General features: G+C 36.5%; 1 protein-coding gene across 11 annotated transcripts in view; it reads right to left on the reverse strand.

Moving 5' to 3' along the window:
- Positions 1-18316, reverse strand: part of PCDH9 (protocadherin 9) — an 871934-nt gene that overhangs the window by 638228 nt on the left and 215390 nt on the right. Inside the window, exon 3 of one of the 11 annotated variants that reach the window (XM_070480881.1) lies at positions 7735-8821. The exons of the other annotated variants lie outside the window; for them this stretch is intronic. Coding sequence (XP_070336982.1) covers positions 8765-8821 — 57 coding nt within the window. The 3' untranslated portion in view covers positions 7735-8764. Of the gene's footprint in view, positions 1-7734; positions 8822-18316 lie in introns of those variants that run through there. 11 annotated transcript variants of the gene reach the window in all.

The raw sequence follows: 18316 nt of genomic DNA on the forward strand, positions 1-18316 counted from the left end.
AATTCCATTTGGGGAAAGATTTAAGTTGGACTAATTCCTGACATTGCATTTGTTCAGGGTAATCTGAGGCATGGTTATGAAATAAGAGTAACCATTTCAGAAAGCAAAATTGTTCATACAATGATGAAAGACATTAATGGAAGGTGGGCAACTTCTCTGCTTTTTACCTGAAGCTTCTTCTTTACTCAGTGGGTGGGGAGCAGGAGACTGGTTAGCAGACCTTCTCCCTAGTATAACTGCTAATAGGGAAAGAGATTCTCAAAGTGGTAGCCATTGTCGTACCACTGTCTTTCTTCACATCTTGGCTTGAAATGAGAGAGAGACATCGTCACAAAGCTGGGTAGGGTGGGAGGGAAGGAATCAAGGGGTAAATAAGCTGTGAGGTAATCTACTAAGAACTCTGATTTTACAACTTTTAAGTTATATATATCATAATTACATGTAAAACATTTTCAATAGCTTAAGACAAAAGAGATCAGAATATTCTAGCCGTTCAATTATATGGAGTTCCCTTAGAAGCTAGAGACAAATTGATTCTCTTCTTTTTTTATGGTCTATGGCACTTGTACCAGCCAAGGGCCAGCTGGAAAAACACAGAGCACACTAGTCATGTTAATAGAAAGAATTTAACATAGGGAATTGTAAATCAGGTGTCAGAGGGCTAAAGATGCAAATAAAAAAATGAAAAGAAAAAAGGAAAGAAATAAGACGCTGAGGTAACACAGTTATGAATAACTATGGGAAGGATTGAATACCTATACAGCTTAGGACACAAGGGAAGAGCTTGGAGTTATCAGAAACTAGAAGCCTGGCAGAGGGCACCACAGAATTGGGACTCAGACTTCTGAAAAGAGGACACTGCCTGGCTGCCTTTGGTAACTCCAAGGGAGCGCCATGAGACTGATTCCAGGAATGAGGAAAAAAAGAGAGAGAGAACTGCAACCAGGGTGAAATGCCATGCCTGGGATGACAACAAAACCAGCAGAGAAGAAAGTCACAGTTCCCCTCTCCCAGGCCGCCAGCCTCTCTCTAGTGTGCCCTGCTGGCAGATCCTAACAGGAAGCCAGATGGCTAAGGGTAAATGCCATTTGCTGAGCCCCTGCCTGGGAACCACAAAGCTGGTCGGTTTGGAGCTGAAAGATAACAGCTTAATAACCAGCACTGAAGTTTAATCACAGAAATTAAGATGTGATAACTGATAAGCTTCCTTTGATTTTAAAGCATAATATTACTCAGTAGAAGAACTTGAGCTGAGGTACTGGCTCCAGAAATAGCACTGAGCGTGTCCAGAAGCTAGGTGGTTGAGGACTTCTGAGAGCAAGAGAAAAGATGAAAACATTCAAAGCACGATTTTGTCATCTGATCTCCCCTTTTGAGTCTCTTTTGAAAAGAATTACTTCCTCGGTGATTCAACGACATTGTCTACAAAACTGTACTGACTTTATACCCTGCTCTATACTATATATAAATATAGGCTAAAACCACATAAGGTCTGGCTATATTTGGTATGCCCCATCTATCATGGGATAGTTAATTTGTGCATTCATCTTTTAAAACTAATAATGAATTTCTAAAACCTTTTAAACGGGCTTAAGTTTTGTAATCCATTTATTGAACATGCCTGCAATGAAAAATTAATTATTAAACAAGAGCCTTGGGAAGACATCGGCGGCCTTGTCACCCCCGCACTAGATTGATAACACGTCAGTTTTCAGACCAAGGAGGGTGCTGACGACTCTCAAATTTAAACCTGGAAGGGTAATGCTAAGCATGTCATGGCATAAGTCACATTTTTAATTTATTTTTTATTAAATGTTAGATAGAATAAATTCATCCATGCCTCTCACGCTCCGCCTGATTAAATGAGCTGGCACTCTTTCAAATGTAAAGCATCGTTACAGCTTCTCAAGGGCATCGGAAACGCTGAAGCATAAGACAACGGTAAATACAAAAGGCAAAAGAGGTGGACAGTGATATATTCACAGGCACCACAGGCGAGGTGAGGTTTTTGAAAACGCTGAGGCTAACAAAACAGGGGCAGCCTGCTCCCCCAGTGGTGAATGCACCTGCAGTCAGAGGCTGTGCTTGAGCGCTGGTGCGTGAATGTGTCCACCACTAACGTTGACAAAAAAAAAAAAATCCTAAGAAACAGAAAGGAACAGCTGTAACCAATTTTCAAACCCTAAGTTTGGGCGTTGGGTTAAGAAGTTAGGAGAACTGTTCAATATTTGTGTCAAAGTGAAGACTTTTTCTGTGACTATAAAGAAGAAAAGAACATCTGTTATCCTGTGTGTTCCTGCAGCAAACCCTGCAGCTTCTGGAACTCTTCTCCATTCAGGCAGAGCTCAATCTCATTCTATACAAGGATCGGAAAACAGTTTATAGCAAACATAGTCAACCAGGTCAGAGAGGACAGATCATCCATATTACAGCCATGTAAAAACGCCCTGATGTACTGAATTCAAACTAAAAGAGCCTGACTGAACAAAATGACGATGACTTAGAGCTTTTAGATGATTGTTATTGGGCCACAATATTTGAAACCAGATAACATCTTCATGGTATAGTACTTCACAGTTTATAAACCTCATTCATTTCTCTTTCCAGTAAACAGTTATTTGCTATTTCCTGGGTTAATGGGCTAAATGCTATGGAAGAAACAAAGATGTGAACCACACTGTCTAGCCTCACAGAGCTTTTCATTTAATAGAAAGAGATGGCAAAGCAGAAGGTTAAGTCCTATCTGAGAGGCACCAGAAAAGTGCTGTAGAAACCGTAGCTTGAATCCTCAGAAGAGATTTCATTAAGAGAGTGTTTTTTTGAGCTGGACATTTTATTGAATGTTACTATGTTCCAGGCAGTCGGGGTACACTTAGGAATGGTCACAGATCCCTGCCCTTGCCCAGCTTACATTCTAGTGAGTGGAGACAAATGATTGACAATAGGCATAACAAATAAGTAAGTTATATGGCGTGTTAGAACATTAGAGCTGAGAAAAAAGGAAAAACAGAGGAAATTAGTTGGGATTCAGAGTGCCCATGCTGGGAGTGAGTGATTACAATTTTAAATAGGATGGATGAGATAGGCTTCATCGAGAAAGTGACATCTGAACAGAGACTTGAAGAATTTTGGTAAGCATTTGCTTGTGAAAAAGAGTGTTTTATGGAAGGAAATAGCATCAAAATTATAATTCATTTTTATGTTTATCCTCAGAGCCAAGTACTAAACTGACACAGAAAAGGCACACAAAAATATATTGAATAAATAAATGCATGAGCAATCTTAGGGTATCATCAGGGCTGGCCCAGTGAGACAGTGGTTAAGTTCACACACTCCACTTTGGTGGGCTGGGGTTCATGGATTTGGATCCTGGGTGCAGACCTGTGCACTGCTCATCGAGCCATTCTGTGGTGGTGTCCCACATACAAAATAGAGGGAGATTGGCACAGATGTTAGCTCAGGGCTAATCTTCCTCACAAAAAGAAAAAAAAGAAACTTAGAGTATCATCAAAGTACCAAGTGCACTTGTCCAAAAGTGAGTAGTTCATTTAGCTGGAAAGTGGTACATTTGTAGTAAAGTCATGGTAGAAAAAGTTAAGAAGTTAGGTCAAGGCTTTATTCCAAATTTGACAGTGAAGGATTTTATGGGAAATTCAGTATACAAATGAAAATGACAAGTTTTTAACCAGAGTCAAGGTAGAGAGAAAAAGAGAAAGGAAGAGTGGTAACATAAGCAGAGCTATGCTTTGAAGTGGTGGCTGAATTAGATTCGATATGGAAGAGCCTGGAGACATGGGGTGATTAATAGGCTCTTAAATATTCCTTGCAAGAGATAACAAGACTTAATCTCAGATTACAATATTGGGACTTGAAAATTGGGCCATATCCAAAAGAAACTTACCCATTCATTCATTGAGAGCCAAAAAAAAAAAAAAAAGAGTCATATTATTAAGGCTCAAGTAAAAACAAAAACAAAATAAAAAGCAAGCAAAGATTTTAATCAATCAATATCGACAATACTATAAGCCAAGATAAACCACCTACTCTTTAGAAAGACTCAGAGTCCTACACAATCTAAATCAGCCTCCTTTCCATCCTTAAAGTGTAGCCATTTTCCCAGCCAACCATACTTTAAAACTCCATGAACTCCAAATAAACCAGATTCTTTCCCACCTCTCCCTGTGCACAGGCTATAGCTTTTATTTATTTATTTTTGTACTAAGTCTGGAAAACTCCTATTCATCCTTCAAGGCCCAGTTCAGATGTCATTTATTCTCTAAATTCAATTAATTTGGCCTGAGATGTCAAGCAATGTTGAGATACAGGTTTCTGAGTCAGCAGCAAATAGTAGAAACGCTCATAATGGATGAAAGTAGCATAGGAAGTATATATAAAAAAGAAGTCAAGGGAGATGAGCAAACCCATTTATACTTAAGGACATGCTACCCTTGCAAATTTCTTTTACATTCTTTGAACTTTTAAACAACATAAACGTAACTGCTAAAGGAATAAGTAACTTGACATCATTTCCATTCTTCAATCATATTTCTGAGAAAATAAATTTATCAAGGAGTTGAATCAAATTCTCTTTGTACAGAAGGAAACCAATAACATTCTTAATTTTAATGCATGGTAAAATGTAGATTTCAGGCTTAATTCATGACCAATTGATTTTATTCACAGCATTTTTAAATAGTTTTAAGCTACAAAACAAATACCAAAAAATTTCCTGAAGTTGAAAATATAAATTTCTGCTACTTTTAAAGTAGTAAAAACATTTATATAAAATAATATCTTTATTGGCATTATTGATTTACATTAATTGAGTACTTATATGACCTTGTCATTTTTATAAGTATTTAATATACTTCACTCATTTACAAAATGATTAAGAGTAGCTTTTACAATTATCTACATTTTACAAAAGATTAAAACTCAAATTTAGAAAGGTAAAATATCTTGCTAAAGTCACATAGGTAGTAAGTTCAACACACAGCTAGGCTTGTCTCAGTCAAATGCTTTTTTTCCAACTATAGAGCTGAGAAGCTGGTTTTTATATTGTAATCACTATACTTAGATAAAAGTGGGAGATTTGATGTTTGAACTAGAATTCCAGCGTACAGTTATTGTGCTTCTGTTGACCACTTTGATTAGAATAAAATCAAAACTGTGTAAAACATTGAAAAATTGTACCGTAAAATTTTTAAGAATTAGTCCCTGAAAACTATTTCACCAGATGCAAAGGGACAAGAGTAGGGAGCTATGCTGTGCTGCCGGGAATCCAAGTTTCAGTTTGTTTTTTACTGCTAACAAAACAAGGGTAGAGAAATCCCAAAATGGGAAAAGCCAAGACTTGTTCCCTGGCTGGCATGGTCTGAGAATGCTCTTGGTACAGCATTCTAAGTACCTAGGAGAGAATGTCAATCCCCTTGGTTTAATTAGGACCAGAGTTGTTTGGCTGTGACTGAAAGACAGAGAGAGAGCAACATGGGATCTGGGAAGCAGGAGGAACAGACAGGCCATGTACTCCTAGTGGGAGAGAGGGGACAGGAGCGTCTCCCACGGTAATAGTGAATCCCAAGTACTCTGCTTAAGAAGAGAATCTTCCAGAGACAAATCTTAGCTGCTCCAAAATCATGATGCATTCGATATATTAAGCTTTTTTAGCTTTTACTTCTTATTCTCTTACTTCTAATTTCTATCAGTAGAGGTGACTAGTCTGCTTGTAAGAATTCAGTTACGGTCAGGAAGGCTTTTCAGCTTATTTATTATGCCTCAAAGATCTTGTACAAAATTCATGTACGTTTCCCTGTATTATATCATTTGTAGAATAAATATTTATTATTTGAAAAAGTGCTAAGAAATTGTTCCCCCTCTTCCCAGAAATAGTTATAACCAAACTACTTTAATACAAAAACTACGCAAGTTAGATTTACCTATAGAATGTCTTTCTCTTCATAATTCCTTGGGGTGAATATTTATAAAAGATTCGAAATGTTCAGTTTTATATAAAACCACACTCTATCAATCACTGAAATACGGATAACATAGCAATCAGGAAGAGAAATGTTTATTATTAAAAATCTAATTTACTATGTCAATAAACTCACACTAAAAAACTTTAAAGTTGCCTATAATAAATTCATAAGCTGTTCGATAGCCTCTTAACTCAATTGAAAAAAGACGCAGTAAAGTTTTCAAAATTTATGTCAAAATGCATATCATTTGGGTTTATACATGAAACCATATTTTATACTGAGTTAGAATGGTAATCAAATATATTAAAAACTGAATTTTTTAATTTATTGAGTCAGGCCTAAAAGTCACTGTTCTTTTTTTTTTTTTTTTTGAGGGAGATTAGCCCTGAGCTAACATCTGCCACCAATCCTTCTCTTTTTGCTGAGGAAGACTGGCCCTGAGCTAACATCTGAACCCATCTTCCTCTATTTTTTTTTTTGAGGGAGATTAGCCCTGAGCTAACTACCGCCAGTCCTCCTCTTTTTGCTGAGGAAGACTGGCCCTGAGCTAACATCTGTGCCCATCTTCCTCTGCTTTATATGTGGGATGCCTAACACAGCATGGCTTTTGCAAAGTGGTGCCATGGCTGCACTCAGGATCAGAATGGGCGAACCCCGGGCCGCCGAGAAGCAGAACATGTGAACTTGACCACCACACCATGAGGCCGGCCCCATTCCTATATTTTTTATATGTGGTACTTCTGCCACAGCATAGCTTCATAAGCAGGATGTAGGTCCACACCCGGGATCCAAACTGGCGAACCTCAGGCCACTGAAGAGCAGTGTGCAAACTTAACCGCTTTGTCACCAGACTGGCCGCTGACTATTCTGTTTTTGAAATGAATTAACAATTAGTCAGGAGTCTAACATACCCAGTTTTATTGCATGTCTTATTTTTTTCCCTTATTAAGAAGATACCTATCAATTTTTAGAGACCAATGCTTATCCCGGTTTGGTTCCAAATAAGACTAATGATGTACTAAATTTAAACACTCATAACTTTCACTGAAACAAAGTTCACCTTCCGAAGAAGGAGTTTAATCTTCTATAAACTTCCTTCTTTCTATTTATTTGCCATCTGACTCTACTTTCAATCATCAGGTTTATTATGCTGTATTTGTCTCTGATGGAAAATCTTATGAATGGTGTTGGAAAGTGACATATTGATCAGTCCATCAATTATCAGTTGGTCTAGTTCTTTCATTTTCTGGCCATCTACCTCCAGGCCTTTCTGTAGTTTCTGTGCGGACATGGAGCCTGCTTTGTTTGTTTGGTTTGGTTTTGGTTTTTCGGTTGTTGCTTTAATGTTAAACATAGCATCCACATTTAGACAGAGATTTTTTAATAGAGTTGCACATCTGCTGACGAGACAACCTGTTGCATTATATTGGCCTTCACCAGACTTGTTTTCCACATTTTGTCAAACTGATTGATCTGTTTCATTTAGGGAGCTTTCTCACAATTATGAGTGTACACATATACACATACGTTGCAAGTGCACATGATTTAGAAATCCATGTATAGAGCAAACATACTTCTGGAAGTATTGTTATATTTTAAAAACTACTTTACAAATAACTTTCTTGCAGCAAAAATACCATCTGACTTCTAAAAAGGCACTTACTGCAAAAACTTTCATATTCTGGTCCCCTACACTGGGCTTTGAACAACAGTCTAAATTTAAGAAATGAGGGAAAAAAAGACGTTCAATCGATTTATCTCTTCATTCTATAGCATGTTTATTATTAACATATACCATCATATTATTATTTTAAGGAACTGTAACGATAGAAGTTTACTTCCACATTTTAATCTCTTGTTTATCTGAGGGTATCTACACGAGATGTTTTTCTTTATCACAAGCAGCCCCTGATGAATGCACATATTATTAAGCAGACCTAATGTTACTGGACTTGGCCTATCCTTAGGAACATTACATCCAATTATTTAAATGAAGATTAAAAGAGAACCAATATAGTATGAAGCAAGAACTTTCATTACTTCATATCCTGCCAAAGAGACTGTCCCAGTTGCAAAATTAGTCATGATACACTCAAGATATTTCACTCTCCAGTCTATCCATTATAACTACAAAATTAAATAACACTTTCAGGAACTATTTTAATGATTGCTACTCATTATTAGAGAATAGCATAGGAAGAAAAAGCCTTCATTTAAAAACAGGGCCTCTTTAAAAGGCATAATATCTGTCAGGCGTTCTCTGTCCCTACTTAGTCTCCAGGGAAGGCAGATGGATGTGCCCGTTCTCATGTGCAGGGGAGATCGAACAGACCAGACCGAGCCTCTGATAAATCTTCTCTATAGTCCCATTAGTTTTGATGAAGTTCTTTGAGAAACTGAGAAGAGAAAAATGCCTTTGAAAAATGCCCCTATTCTGCAGTGTGGTGTTATCAGGGCCCTGATTTATTCCATAGAAGGGAGTAGGTCACAGGGAGAAAAATTAACTTTTTTTTTCTTTGACATATTTATTTGCTTCGTGTAAACATATGGTTAAAAGCCACACTCTCAATTGAAGAACTTTTCAGAATACCGTACATGAATTAGAGTCTTGAAAAATATTCACACAATATTCCGTTCTGAAATTAAAAAAGGAATCTAGACCTTGCATTTTGTTACGAGCATTTCGTTATATAGAACATATTTTAAAACAAAGATGTTTTGAAAACTTTCGGCAGTAAGCAGTAGACAGTAGGCTTCTATGGAGTCCGGATTGAATCCTGGTGCTCTCACTTGGTAAATCTGTATTTCGTCGATGTTTCTTGAATTATTTGTGCTTCAATTTCCTTAGCATAAAGTAGGGAGAGAAATAATGTGAGATTCATGGGATTCGGGCAATGATGAAATGAGCTATTTTATTTAAGCCTCTTGTGTTTCTTGACAAATAATAACAGTTAAATGCTTTAGCGGTTGTTGCTGCTGCTCTTGATATCATTATTATTAGCATTGTCTAGCCAATCTTCAAATCAGTTATTTCTAACTGTAAATGTCAACATCTAAGAAAAAAAGGATATATGGTCCACCTAACAATAAATATTGTATTCCAAATTATTTATGGGATATTTTTCTCCTCTCTGTAACTTAGAGGACATTAAATAAGGTCCCCTTTGGAAAGAGGTGGACACAGGAAGAAGAGATTGTACAGCAAGTGTTTCCTGTTTAAAACTTCACACAGGAGATTGGAGGAAATCAGAAAAGTTAAGGCAAGCAGAGTCACAGACATCTCAGCTTGTGGGAACACCCATTGGCTTTCCTTCCTAAGTAGAAGATTCACACTCGAAACTGAAATCTTTCTGCAAAAAGTGGTAGGGAGAGGAATCAGGAGAGGAAATTGATTTGGTGAAGTGAGGGGACTTTCTTCTATTATTTGAGTTGGCTTTAAACTGTCGGTTTTCCATTTGGAGAGTTTGGGTAAATGTGCTTGGCTAGCATTAAACCTAGGCAAAAATAGAGCCAATGGGCTTTTCTGTGCAACTCTCTCGGTACTATTTATCACTTTGTCTTCAGATCTCTTCCGCCCCCACCCCTACACTCCCAGTTTAAAACTTTAAGTGCACCTTTCATTTCCCTCACGCATTCCATGTGTGCTCCCTGTGGTTGGCATCTTGTGTCCAACGGACCGTCTGGTTTTTTGCCACCAAACTCCTCTTCAGGCCTTTGTGCTTCCTACACTGGCAAGCAAGTTAAATTAAACCGTGATAATGTCAATATGTGTATTTGAAGATGTCTTCCAAAGACCGTATGCACGTTTCAAACTTTCAAACACAAGGAATGACTTTAGCTAGGTAATAGGTGATGATCGCATTCTGTCAGTGAAAGCAAAAAATGAATGGCATATTTCAATGTTCTTTAAATACTATATTTCTGCTTATTTCACAGGTATTTGGTTTTGCCCTATAGCCAGGATGACTTTAGATAAGGGTTAGATGATAAATCTAAAAAGAAGCAGCAGGCAACATTAAATAATGTTAGTAAAATTGGATCTTATACGGAGAAACATAATAATACCTTAAATCCAAGCCCAAAGAGAATGGGCTCTCTATGAAACATGGAGGGTGGACTGTGGAGGGATGCAAGAAATAGTAAATGGCGTCTCTGGTTATCTAGGTCATTGGTTTCTGAAAACTGTCTGAAATTATCAGAATTACCTGGGGAACTTATTAAAAATACTAATTCCCAAGTCTCAACTCCTAAGGATTTGGTTGATGAGATCTGGAAATAAGTATTTTTAGCCATATCCCTGGAGATTTTACACAGTCCCTTCCACACTAATCTTTGGACCATCCTTTGGAACTCAATAACCTAGAAGAGGGAAGGTCAGTGAAGGGATATGTTTAAAAATAGATTTTTTTTAGCTTTGTAAGTTGGATTAAGGTCACGTATTCTAAAAGCATATCTTTGGGACCATTAATTTGGATGTAATTTTCATTTATTATTTAGCTCATATAATGTAGTATTACTATTTATATCATATTTGATTATTATATATAACTGTACATTATATATTTTAATAGGATATAAATAACAACATTTACAACTTTAAAGGGAAACAACTTCACATATTTTAAAATATATAATGTATAATTCAATTTCAAAGGGGAATGACATAATTTCAAAGGGAAAAATACCTTTTAAAGAAAAAAAAATCCATCTAAGCCTAATTTGGCCTCCAATGTCAAGACTCAAAGTATTTACATATACTCTAGCTTCAGCAATACTGCCAATGTGTGAACACATTAAGTTGAAATATTCCAGAGAATATCAAAACTTATTCTGAAATCTTTCTTTCTGGAAAATTTTCCCAAGTTTATAACAGTAGAAAGGGCTTTCTCCAAAACTTTTTATAGCAGCAATATCTATGACGAGAGTTGAAATGGCTACATGTATTGTAGAATATCAATTCAAAGTTATTACATTGCATATTGTGCAACCATCAAAATAATAATAGGAAAAATGTGAAAACCTTTGGAAATATTTAAGATATGTTTGAGTAAACAACAGATTCTACACGCCAATAAATCTGTAAATATATTTATATCTGAGCACGAAGAACAAGAGGAAAAGAGTTAAAACATTAATCATGATAAGATAGTGGGATTTATGAGGGCTTTAAAATATTTATTTAATCTTAAAATATTAATTTTATTTAATTTATCAACTTAGAAAACATGTTTGTGAAATGATTTTTAAAATTAAAAATTTCTGTATAGAGAGAAACACAATATAAATTTGGCTGAGAAATTCTTTTCACTCTATTGTCATTTGTGGCATAATTGACAACGCTCCCATTCTCTCCCTAACTTTCTTGAGCAGTTGGGAGTGTGGGATATAGAGAAGGAGAAATAAATTACTTCCATTCACTCATTCAGGCAAAAGTCACTAACTATATATTAAGGTCAGGCCATGCAGTGGAATTTGAATAAGAATCCTCATGTGTGCATGCAGGTGATGTCCACTTTTGTTTCCATGTTCCTCATTTTGGTTAGTGCTGATCAGCAACTTGGGCGACCAAACCTCAGAACCTATGCACCTCTGAGTCCTTGAGCTTACGGGTAACATTTTTATTCAGGTACCTTTTCTACCAAGCATAACAGCCAATTTGAAAGTGGTGGGAATAGTCATGAGTTTATCAGCTTTACACCATTAAGGACATAGAATGCATTGTATAACTGCTTTGAAAACAACTAGTACATGGAAAATGCTTCTGGTCTTATGTGACTGTACACAAAGAGAAGGCTTATAATCAGAGCTTATTTTACCATTCATATTAGCATACATCATGAAATGCAAATACATTTATTATGTTAAACTGCCAAAGTACAAATAAAATAGGCAAATTTTATTAAAGCTAGAATAATTCCCAATCAGCATCGGATATAATATGTAGATTTTGGAATAAGAGAATGAAACAAAACCACAATAATATGGAGCAAAATAATGAAAAGCTCTCAACAAATCCTTTGTTTCTGTTTACATTCTCCATAGCAGTTAAAATTGCTAGTCTATTCAAATTTACTGGAAACTAAAAAGCACTATAACCAACAGTGGAATTTCTTTTAGGTACTAGCTACCCACTGGGAAAAGAAGCATATCACATTTCTTTTCTATGTAAACAATTTGAACAAGGAGAAATCAGCTAGTGCACAATCTCTAAAATTGTTAGTTTATTTTTTGTGGGGTGAGGAGGGCGTGTAATTATATACTGTTTTGTATTATATTGTTATCCAAGAAATATGCTAACTCTATACCTCCAGTCCTTGCAACTAATTCCAGTCCTTTTTACCCCACTGGCTACTAGATACTTTTTACTTCAATATCTCATTGATACCCCAGAGTCAGCACGTTCAAAGAGACTCTATTTTAACATGATGAAGGCCATTTCTCATTTCTGGGCCTCCCTCTTTTCATCTCAAAAATAAGGATGATAATATGAGACACATATTATGGGCTTGCTGAAAAAATACAATATATATTTTTAAAAATACAAGTTGGGGGAAAAAAACAGAAAATGCTCTACAACTCTAGGTAGTGTAACTGTTAATCCCCTTCTCTTGTTCCACATTTTGCATATAAATGATGACAGGGAATAAGAAAAAAACCATCTGTGCTGTTGTAGAATCTCAAACTTCATTTTAAGAGGCCTCTGAGTGGTTCTATGTTTTACTCATCATCGGATATGCCTCCCCCTCCCCAGTTGATTCAGAGCGCTAATTCTGGTGTAAACTCATCTCCAGTTTGAGGGCTGGAGAAGACCCTAGGAATCTGAGGAGGTCAAGCCCGTGTATCCATTCAGTCTTGCATCATCATGTCACCTGCTGCAGCTCAACTCTTGAAGGCCTCCTCTCACCTCTCCCTGGGACATTGATTTGGGAGGATGTCAGCCATGGAGGAGTCTCACAGTCAAAGTGGGACGTCAGGGGTCACCTCCAGGACAGAACTGAAAAGAATTTATAACGTGCACTGAACTTGTCTTAGTTTGGGTCTCATTCAAAGCAGAATTTCCTATTCCTCCACCCATCCATCAGTCCCATCTTCTCCTTCCAGCACACCGACTCTCCTTACTTTCAGTGTTGCTGTCCAAAGCAACTTGGACACTCCGACTCTTCCTGAGATACCTCCTTCATACCCGACATACAGCAAGCAAATCTAGTCAATTCCTCTCTTCTTATAGATCTTCTTATATGCATTACATACCTGCCAATGTAGCAGCATCAAGAATTGCCTATCTACCTCTAATCTAGCCAATGCTAAACACATCTGTAATGTGGCTAAACTCCTTTCATTCACAGCATGCTATTACCTAACACACCCTCATTATAGGCAGCTCGGAGCCTATTTCCAACACGGTGATTCTCAAGCTTTAGTGTGCATCATCATCACCAGGAGGGCTTGTTAAAACACAGCCTGCTGGCCTCAAAATTTCCGTATCAGAAGGTTTGGGGTGAGGCCAATTTGCCTTTCTAACAAGTTCCTATATGAGGCTGGTGCTGCTGATCCTGGAGCTCGTCTTTGAGAACCACTGTTCTAACACAGAGTTCTAAATCCCTCTGCCAGGATTGCAGAGCTGTCCATAGTCTATGGCCACTCTACTTATTTCATTACACTTAGTAAATACTTCTCTTATTAGATAGATGTGGATTTATAGTGAAGTTAATACATCAGCTTCAAGGGCCCTCGTTTGCACAGGCCTCTTCAAAGGCCTTACAGTTAATTTGTATTCTTTTCCTTAAAAGGAACTCTAAAAATAAGTGTTTTAAGTCACACAAAGGCTGGATCCTCCCCTGCTGCTAGAGATCTAGGGTTTTTCATTGATTTATGAGCACGTCAAACTTCTTTTCCTTTGTGTGCCCTGTCTGATCTGTTCCCCTTCCTTAGAAAGTCCTTTAGCCCTCATTCTGCACTTGTTTCCCTTCCCACAGCAAATCCCACGCATCCTTGACTACCAGACCATTTCTTTATTTCCTAGACTAATCTGGCTCTTTTTTTTTTTTTTAATCAACTTTCAACTGCTTTGTGTTGCTACTAGTTCTTTATCGAGTTTCTCTTTAAAGAGAATGAATGTAAAATCCTTTGGGATGTTACTTTGCCAAGTTACATATTTATCAATTAACTAACTGGTGTTAGGGAAATGTGAAGAATACACTAAGCAGGTTGATTAAAATAACTAACAATAGCAGCTGATATTTATTACAGACTTACTAACTGGCAGGCGCTATCCTAAGAGCTTTACACATATTATTTCATTCTAACCTCAAATCTTCCCTAAAATAAGCTACCATTATTGTTGTAATGATTGTTGTTGTTTTAAGATAAATCTGAGGAATAGAAAAGTTAAATAACTTCCTCGAAGTCCCTCAGCTAATAGAGAGTACGGATTCAAACTCCAAACTATAGAACTCTAGTACCATAGCTCTTAATCAGCTAAACCAGAAACTGTAATCTACTATGGTGAGGTGCAGGGGGGTGTGCGGGAGATTCTCCAAATCATTTTTCTTCTCCCTATTGCATATAAAAGCCTGCAAATTAGGAAGTAAACTTCATTGAATTATAGCACACTAGCCCCATGGATAACAGTGCCACACCAACTCCAAACAGAACAGGTACTTTTGGAAGTCAGAAGAACGATTTTGAAGAATATCAGAAATGTCATGTTTTATAGCTTCCAGACTGATAAAATACTAGTTAACAGGTTGTGATGATTGCCATTATTTTGATGAATGTCCTATTAGAACTAGAATTCCATATTAAGAAATTATCCTGATCTATTTGCAATATCCTTCTCCTTACTTGTGTACACATTGCCCAATTTGTGACAACTCTTGTCTAAGGCAGAGATTCCTTGTCCCCAGTGACAGAGATACAACTCAGGGTATATTAACATTTCCACTGGACTTTACCAATTTAAAGGAAAGTAATTCAAACTTAGATCAGTCACCTTTGGCAGGAGGTAGAAACTAGAGGGCAAAGTCAAATGTGGGATTATTTGACCTCCATTCTTCTGAATCAGAAAGATTAAACACTTAATTTTTACCTCCTGCCAGTTACCTTTCTCTGGATTCAGAAAAACTTCACAGATGTTGTGATATTCCTCAAAATACTCATTTGACCTAGAGAGAAGGTGACTAATACAATTCCCTATATCAATATAACACTAAATAAAAAGGAAATTGACGTGCATATCATATGGGCAAAAACAACTTCTGACTCTACTTAATATATGGCCACATTTTTTTGCATATATTATCTTTTATTGCTCCTTTGAATCATGATGTTAATAGCATCATCTATGATAAAATGATATTGAATGTGTACTTACAAAGTCATCATCTACAATACTTTTTAGGCACATGCTATATTCAATAGGACCATGAGGAAACAGAAAAATCTGCATCCACACCTATGCTTATAGTCTAAAGTCTAATAGACCAGAATATTATTAAAAGATTTAATCTAGAAGTTTATCATTTATAAATGCCTTTTATTCACTTCACATAATAGGGATACTAAAATACTAGTTTTCTAAAACAGCAGCATTTTATTCTTATCTTGGGAGGTGGAAGTTTTGCTAAAACGTTTTTCATTAAGATAATCTGTTAAATTAATGCCTTAGAGGTGAGTAGACCACTGCGAAGTATTTTTGTGTGCCAATAATTAAACACCTTGTGTACTACACCAACCCATCACAGTTATGCAAGAGACTGTCACCACATGAAACATCACTAGACCATTGTAATAAGATCTAAGGCATTTTTCAATCAGAAAAGCGTCTAAAAGACTCATCAAATTAAATGTACATAGAAAAATAGCAGTACCAACAGACTAAAGAAACTTACTTAGACCCATGAATGATGGTTGGAGAGCTGAATTTTGTTGGCAGTCTTCATGAAATTATCATGCCAAAATCTTCTCCTCCTAATAGAAGTGGTCATGTTTAGATCTCCTGTTGCTTGAAAATATGTCTAGGTGGCTACTAGTATCAGCAAACTTGCACTTCAAAATAACGAAGGACCTATTTTCAAATTCATCTCTTTTACTCAGCAAAAATAGCATGGTAACTCTTCCTTATCATTGTATAAAAAGAACATTTTTCAGTTCAATTAAACCATGAAACTAAGAATAAATACAGGACTCTGCTTTGGGTAGAATATTCGATGCATGGCATTAAGTCTCTTTCTTCCTTTCTTCCTTCCCTTCCATCCTTTCTTCTTTTTTCCTCTCCTTTTTTTCATTCTTTTCGCAATTCTGAAATCACTGTATTGCTTATATAATTTTTTTTAAAAAGCACTGGATCTTGAAACAATTGATTTAATAGAATTTTTGAATAGTGATTATATTATTAATTGTTGAACAGAATATTAAGCTATGAGAAATTAAATAAATTTAACCCTTTTATAAAGTTATAAAATAAATTACTACTCAGTTTAAATACTAGCAAATGAATATTGAAACCCCTCAACTTTCAATAATTAAGCATATCATGATTCATGGATAGCATGTTACATGGCCCATGTTTAGAGTTCAATAAGTCTTGTTTCTCTAATGGTATCTTTAATAATAGTTGAACTATTGATCACTATGTGATTTAGTGAGATTTAGGCTGGAGTCACATCAGCAAAACAAAGTTTAAATATCTCGTAGCATATTTGTGTGCACGCGCATGTGCGCGGGAGAGAAAGAGAGACAGAGAGAATGAGAACAAACCCGGCCATCGGGTCTTCTATAATGAGTTCCATTCTTTTTCAAGGCACAACAAGCAAGTTATTACCAACAGTATTTAATTACTTTTTCTAATTTATCATTGATGCAAGAAGGAAAGAAAAAAAGCAAAACCAACCACGGGACCTCAAGATTTCTCCTGCTGAATGAACACTGATAAGAAAATTCTGAATCATTGTTTCACCCAGTTTATACTATTCATGGGCTAATGAACAGGAAGAGTACAAATAAATTGAATGGTTAGTGAATCACATTGTTTTTCACCTCATAAACAGTACAGACGGCCTCTGATTCATCCTGCTCCCACCCCCATAATTGCGACGGTTCCTGCACTCCTTTCCTGCGCCAAAATCAAATGGTTAACACTGAAACACTGGATAATAGACAAATATTTCCTGTTTTATGTAAAAAGATTAAAGAGTCACACTGTTGAGAAAATTCTAAAGTGTTATTATATCATGAAAGCCCAGAAGATCAATTGTAGAGGAACTAAGTGTAAATTGGCTGGCATTAGACGCTGTGGCAAAAAGAACACACTTCCCAGACCTGCAGGAGATAATTAGGCCCAATTACTAGGTGAAGTCACTGTGCTCATTTAAGACCCAGACAATGTGTCAAAGTGTGTGTGTGTAGACCACAAAAATTGTGGCATAACAAAATTATAGCTGTGATCATATAAGTATTCTTTTTTATTAGTAACATTTCTATGATTAGAAAAGTGATACATGGTCACTGTAAAAATTTAGCATATCTAGGCGAATGTATTGGAAAGGCATAAATCACTCATGAAACCACAATTCAGAAATAACCAGTGTGGAAATCATATTGTAGTTTTTCTAGGACTTTTCCTAAACATATGCTTGCAGTACACACACACACACAGACACACATTTCTTCCTCCTAAAATACAGATCATTCTTCTGTATCCTATTTTTATTTAGTTAACTCTATAACATAAGCATTTTTTTTCAATATCCAATTTTCCAATATTCCAGTGTGAAGTAAAAACTCATAATTTCATCCTGTAAATATACCATATATATTTAACCATATATTTAACTATCTGTGATCAACTCTATGCATAATTATTTCTGCACATCTCTGATTTTTTTCCATTAATAAAACTCCTGGAATTAGATCAAGCTTTTGATATGTATATGCCATAATTATAACAAAATGTTTTTTAAAAAATATTCGATTGAAACCCATGTGTTTACCACATAACCTAGGCTTTGTGCACAGACTGGGCCTGCTCCCTTATCATTCCTCAGATGTTAGACTCACTCATCCCTGATTGGTTGTCCTTAGACGAGTTCTACACATAGTTGGTGAATGAAGAAGAAAAAAAATCAGAGGTTAAGTAGGAGAAAGAAAGTGTTCAGCATCCAAGCAATTTGGGATTGGAGAAACAGGTTCAGCACAAGCCTATGACCTTAACTATGAGGAAAGCTAAGGCAGCCAAGACAGGCAAGGCCCTGAGGGTGGAAGACAGACACCACAAGGGAAAGTACTGCTGTCGTGAGGCAGGCACTCTCTGGACCCCACGTTCTTGTTCTCGTTCTCAG

Source organism: Equus asinus, chromosome 11, assembly GCF_041296235.1.
Source record: "Equus asinus isolate D_3611 breed Donkey chromosome 11, EquAss-T2T_v2, whole genome shotgun sequence".
Lineage (NCBI taxonomy): Eukaryota > Metazoa > Chordata > Mammalia > Perissodactyla > Equidae > Equus > Equus asinus.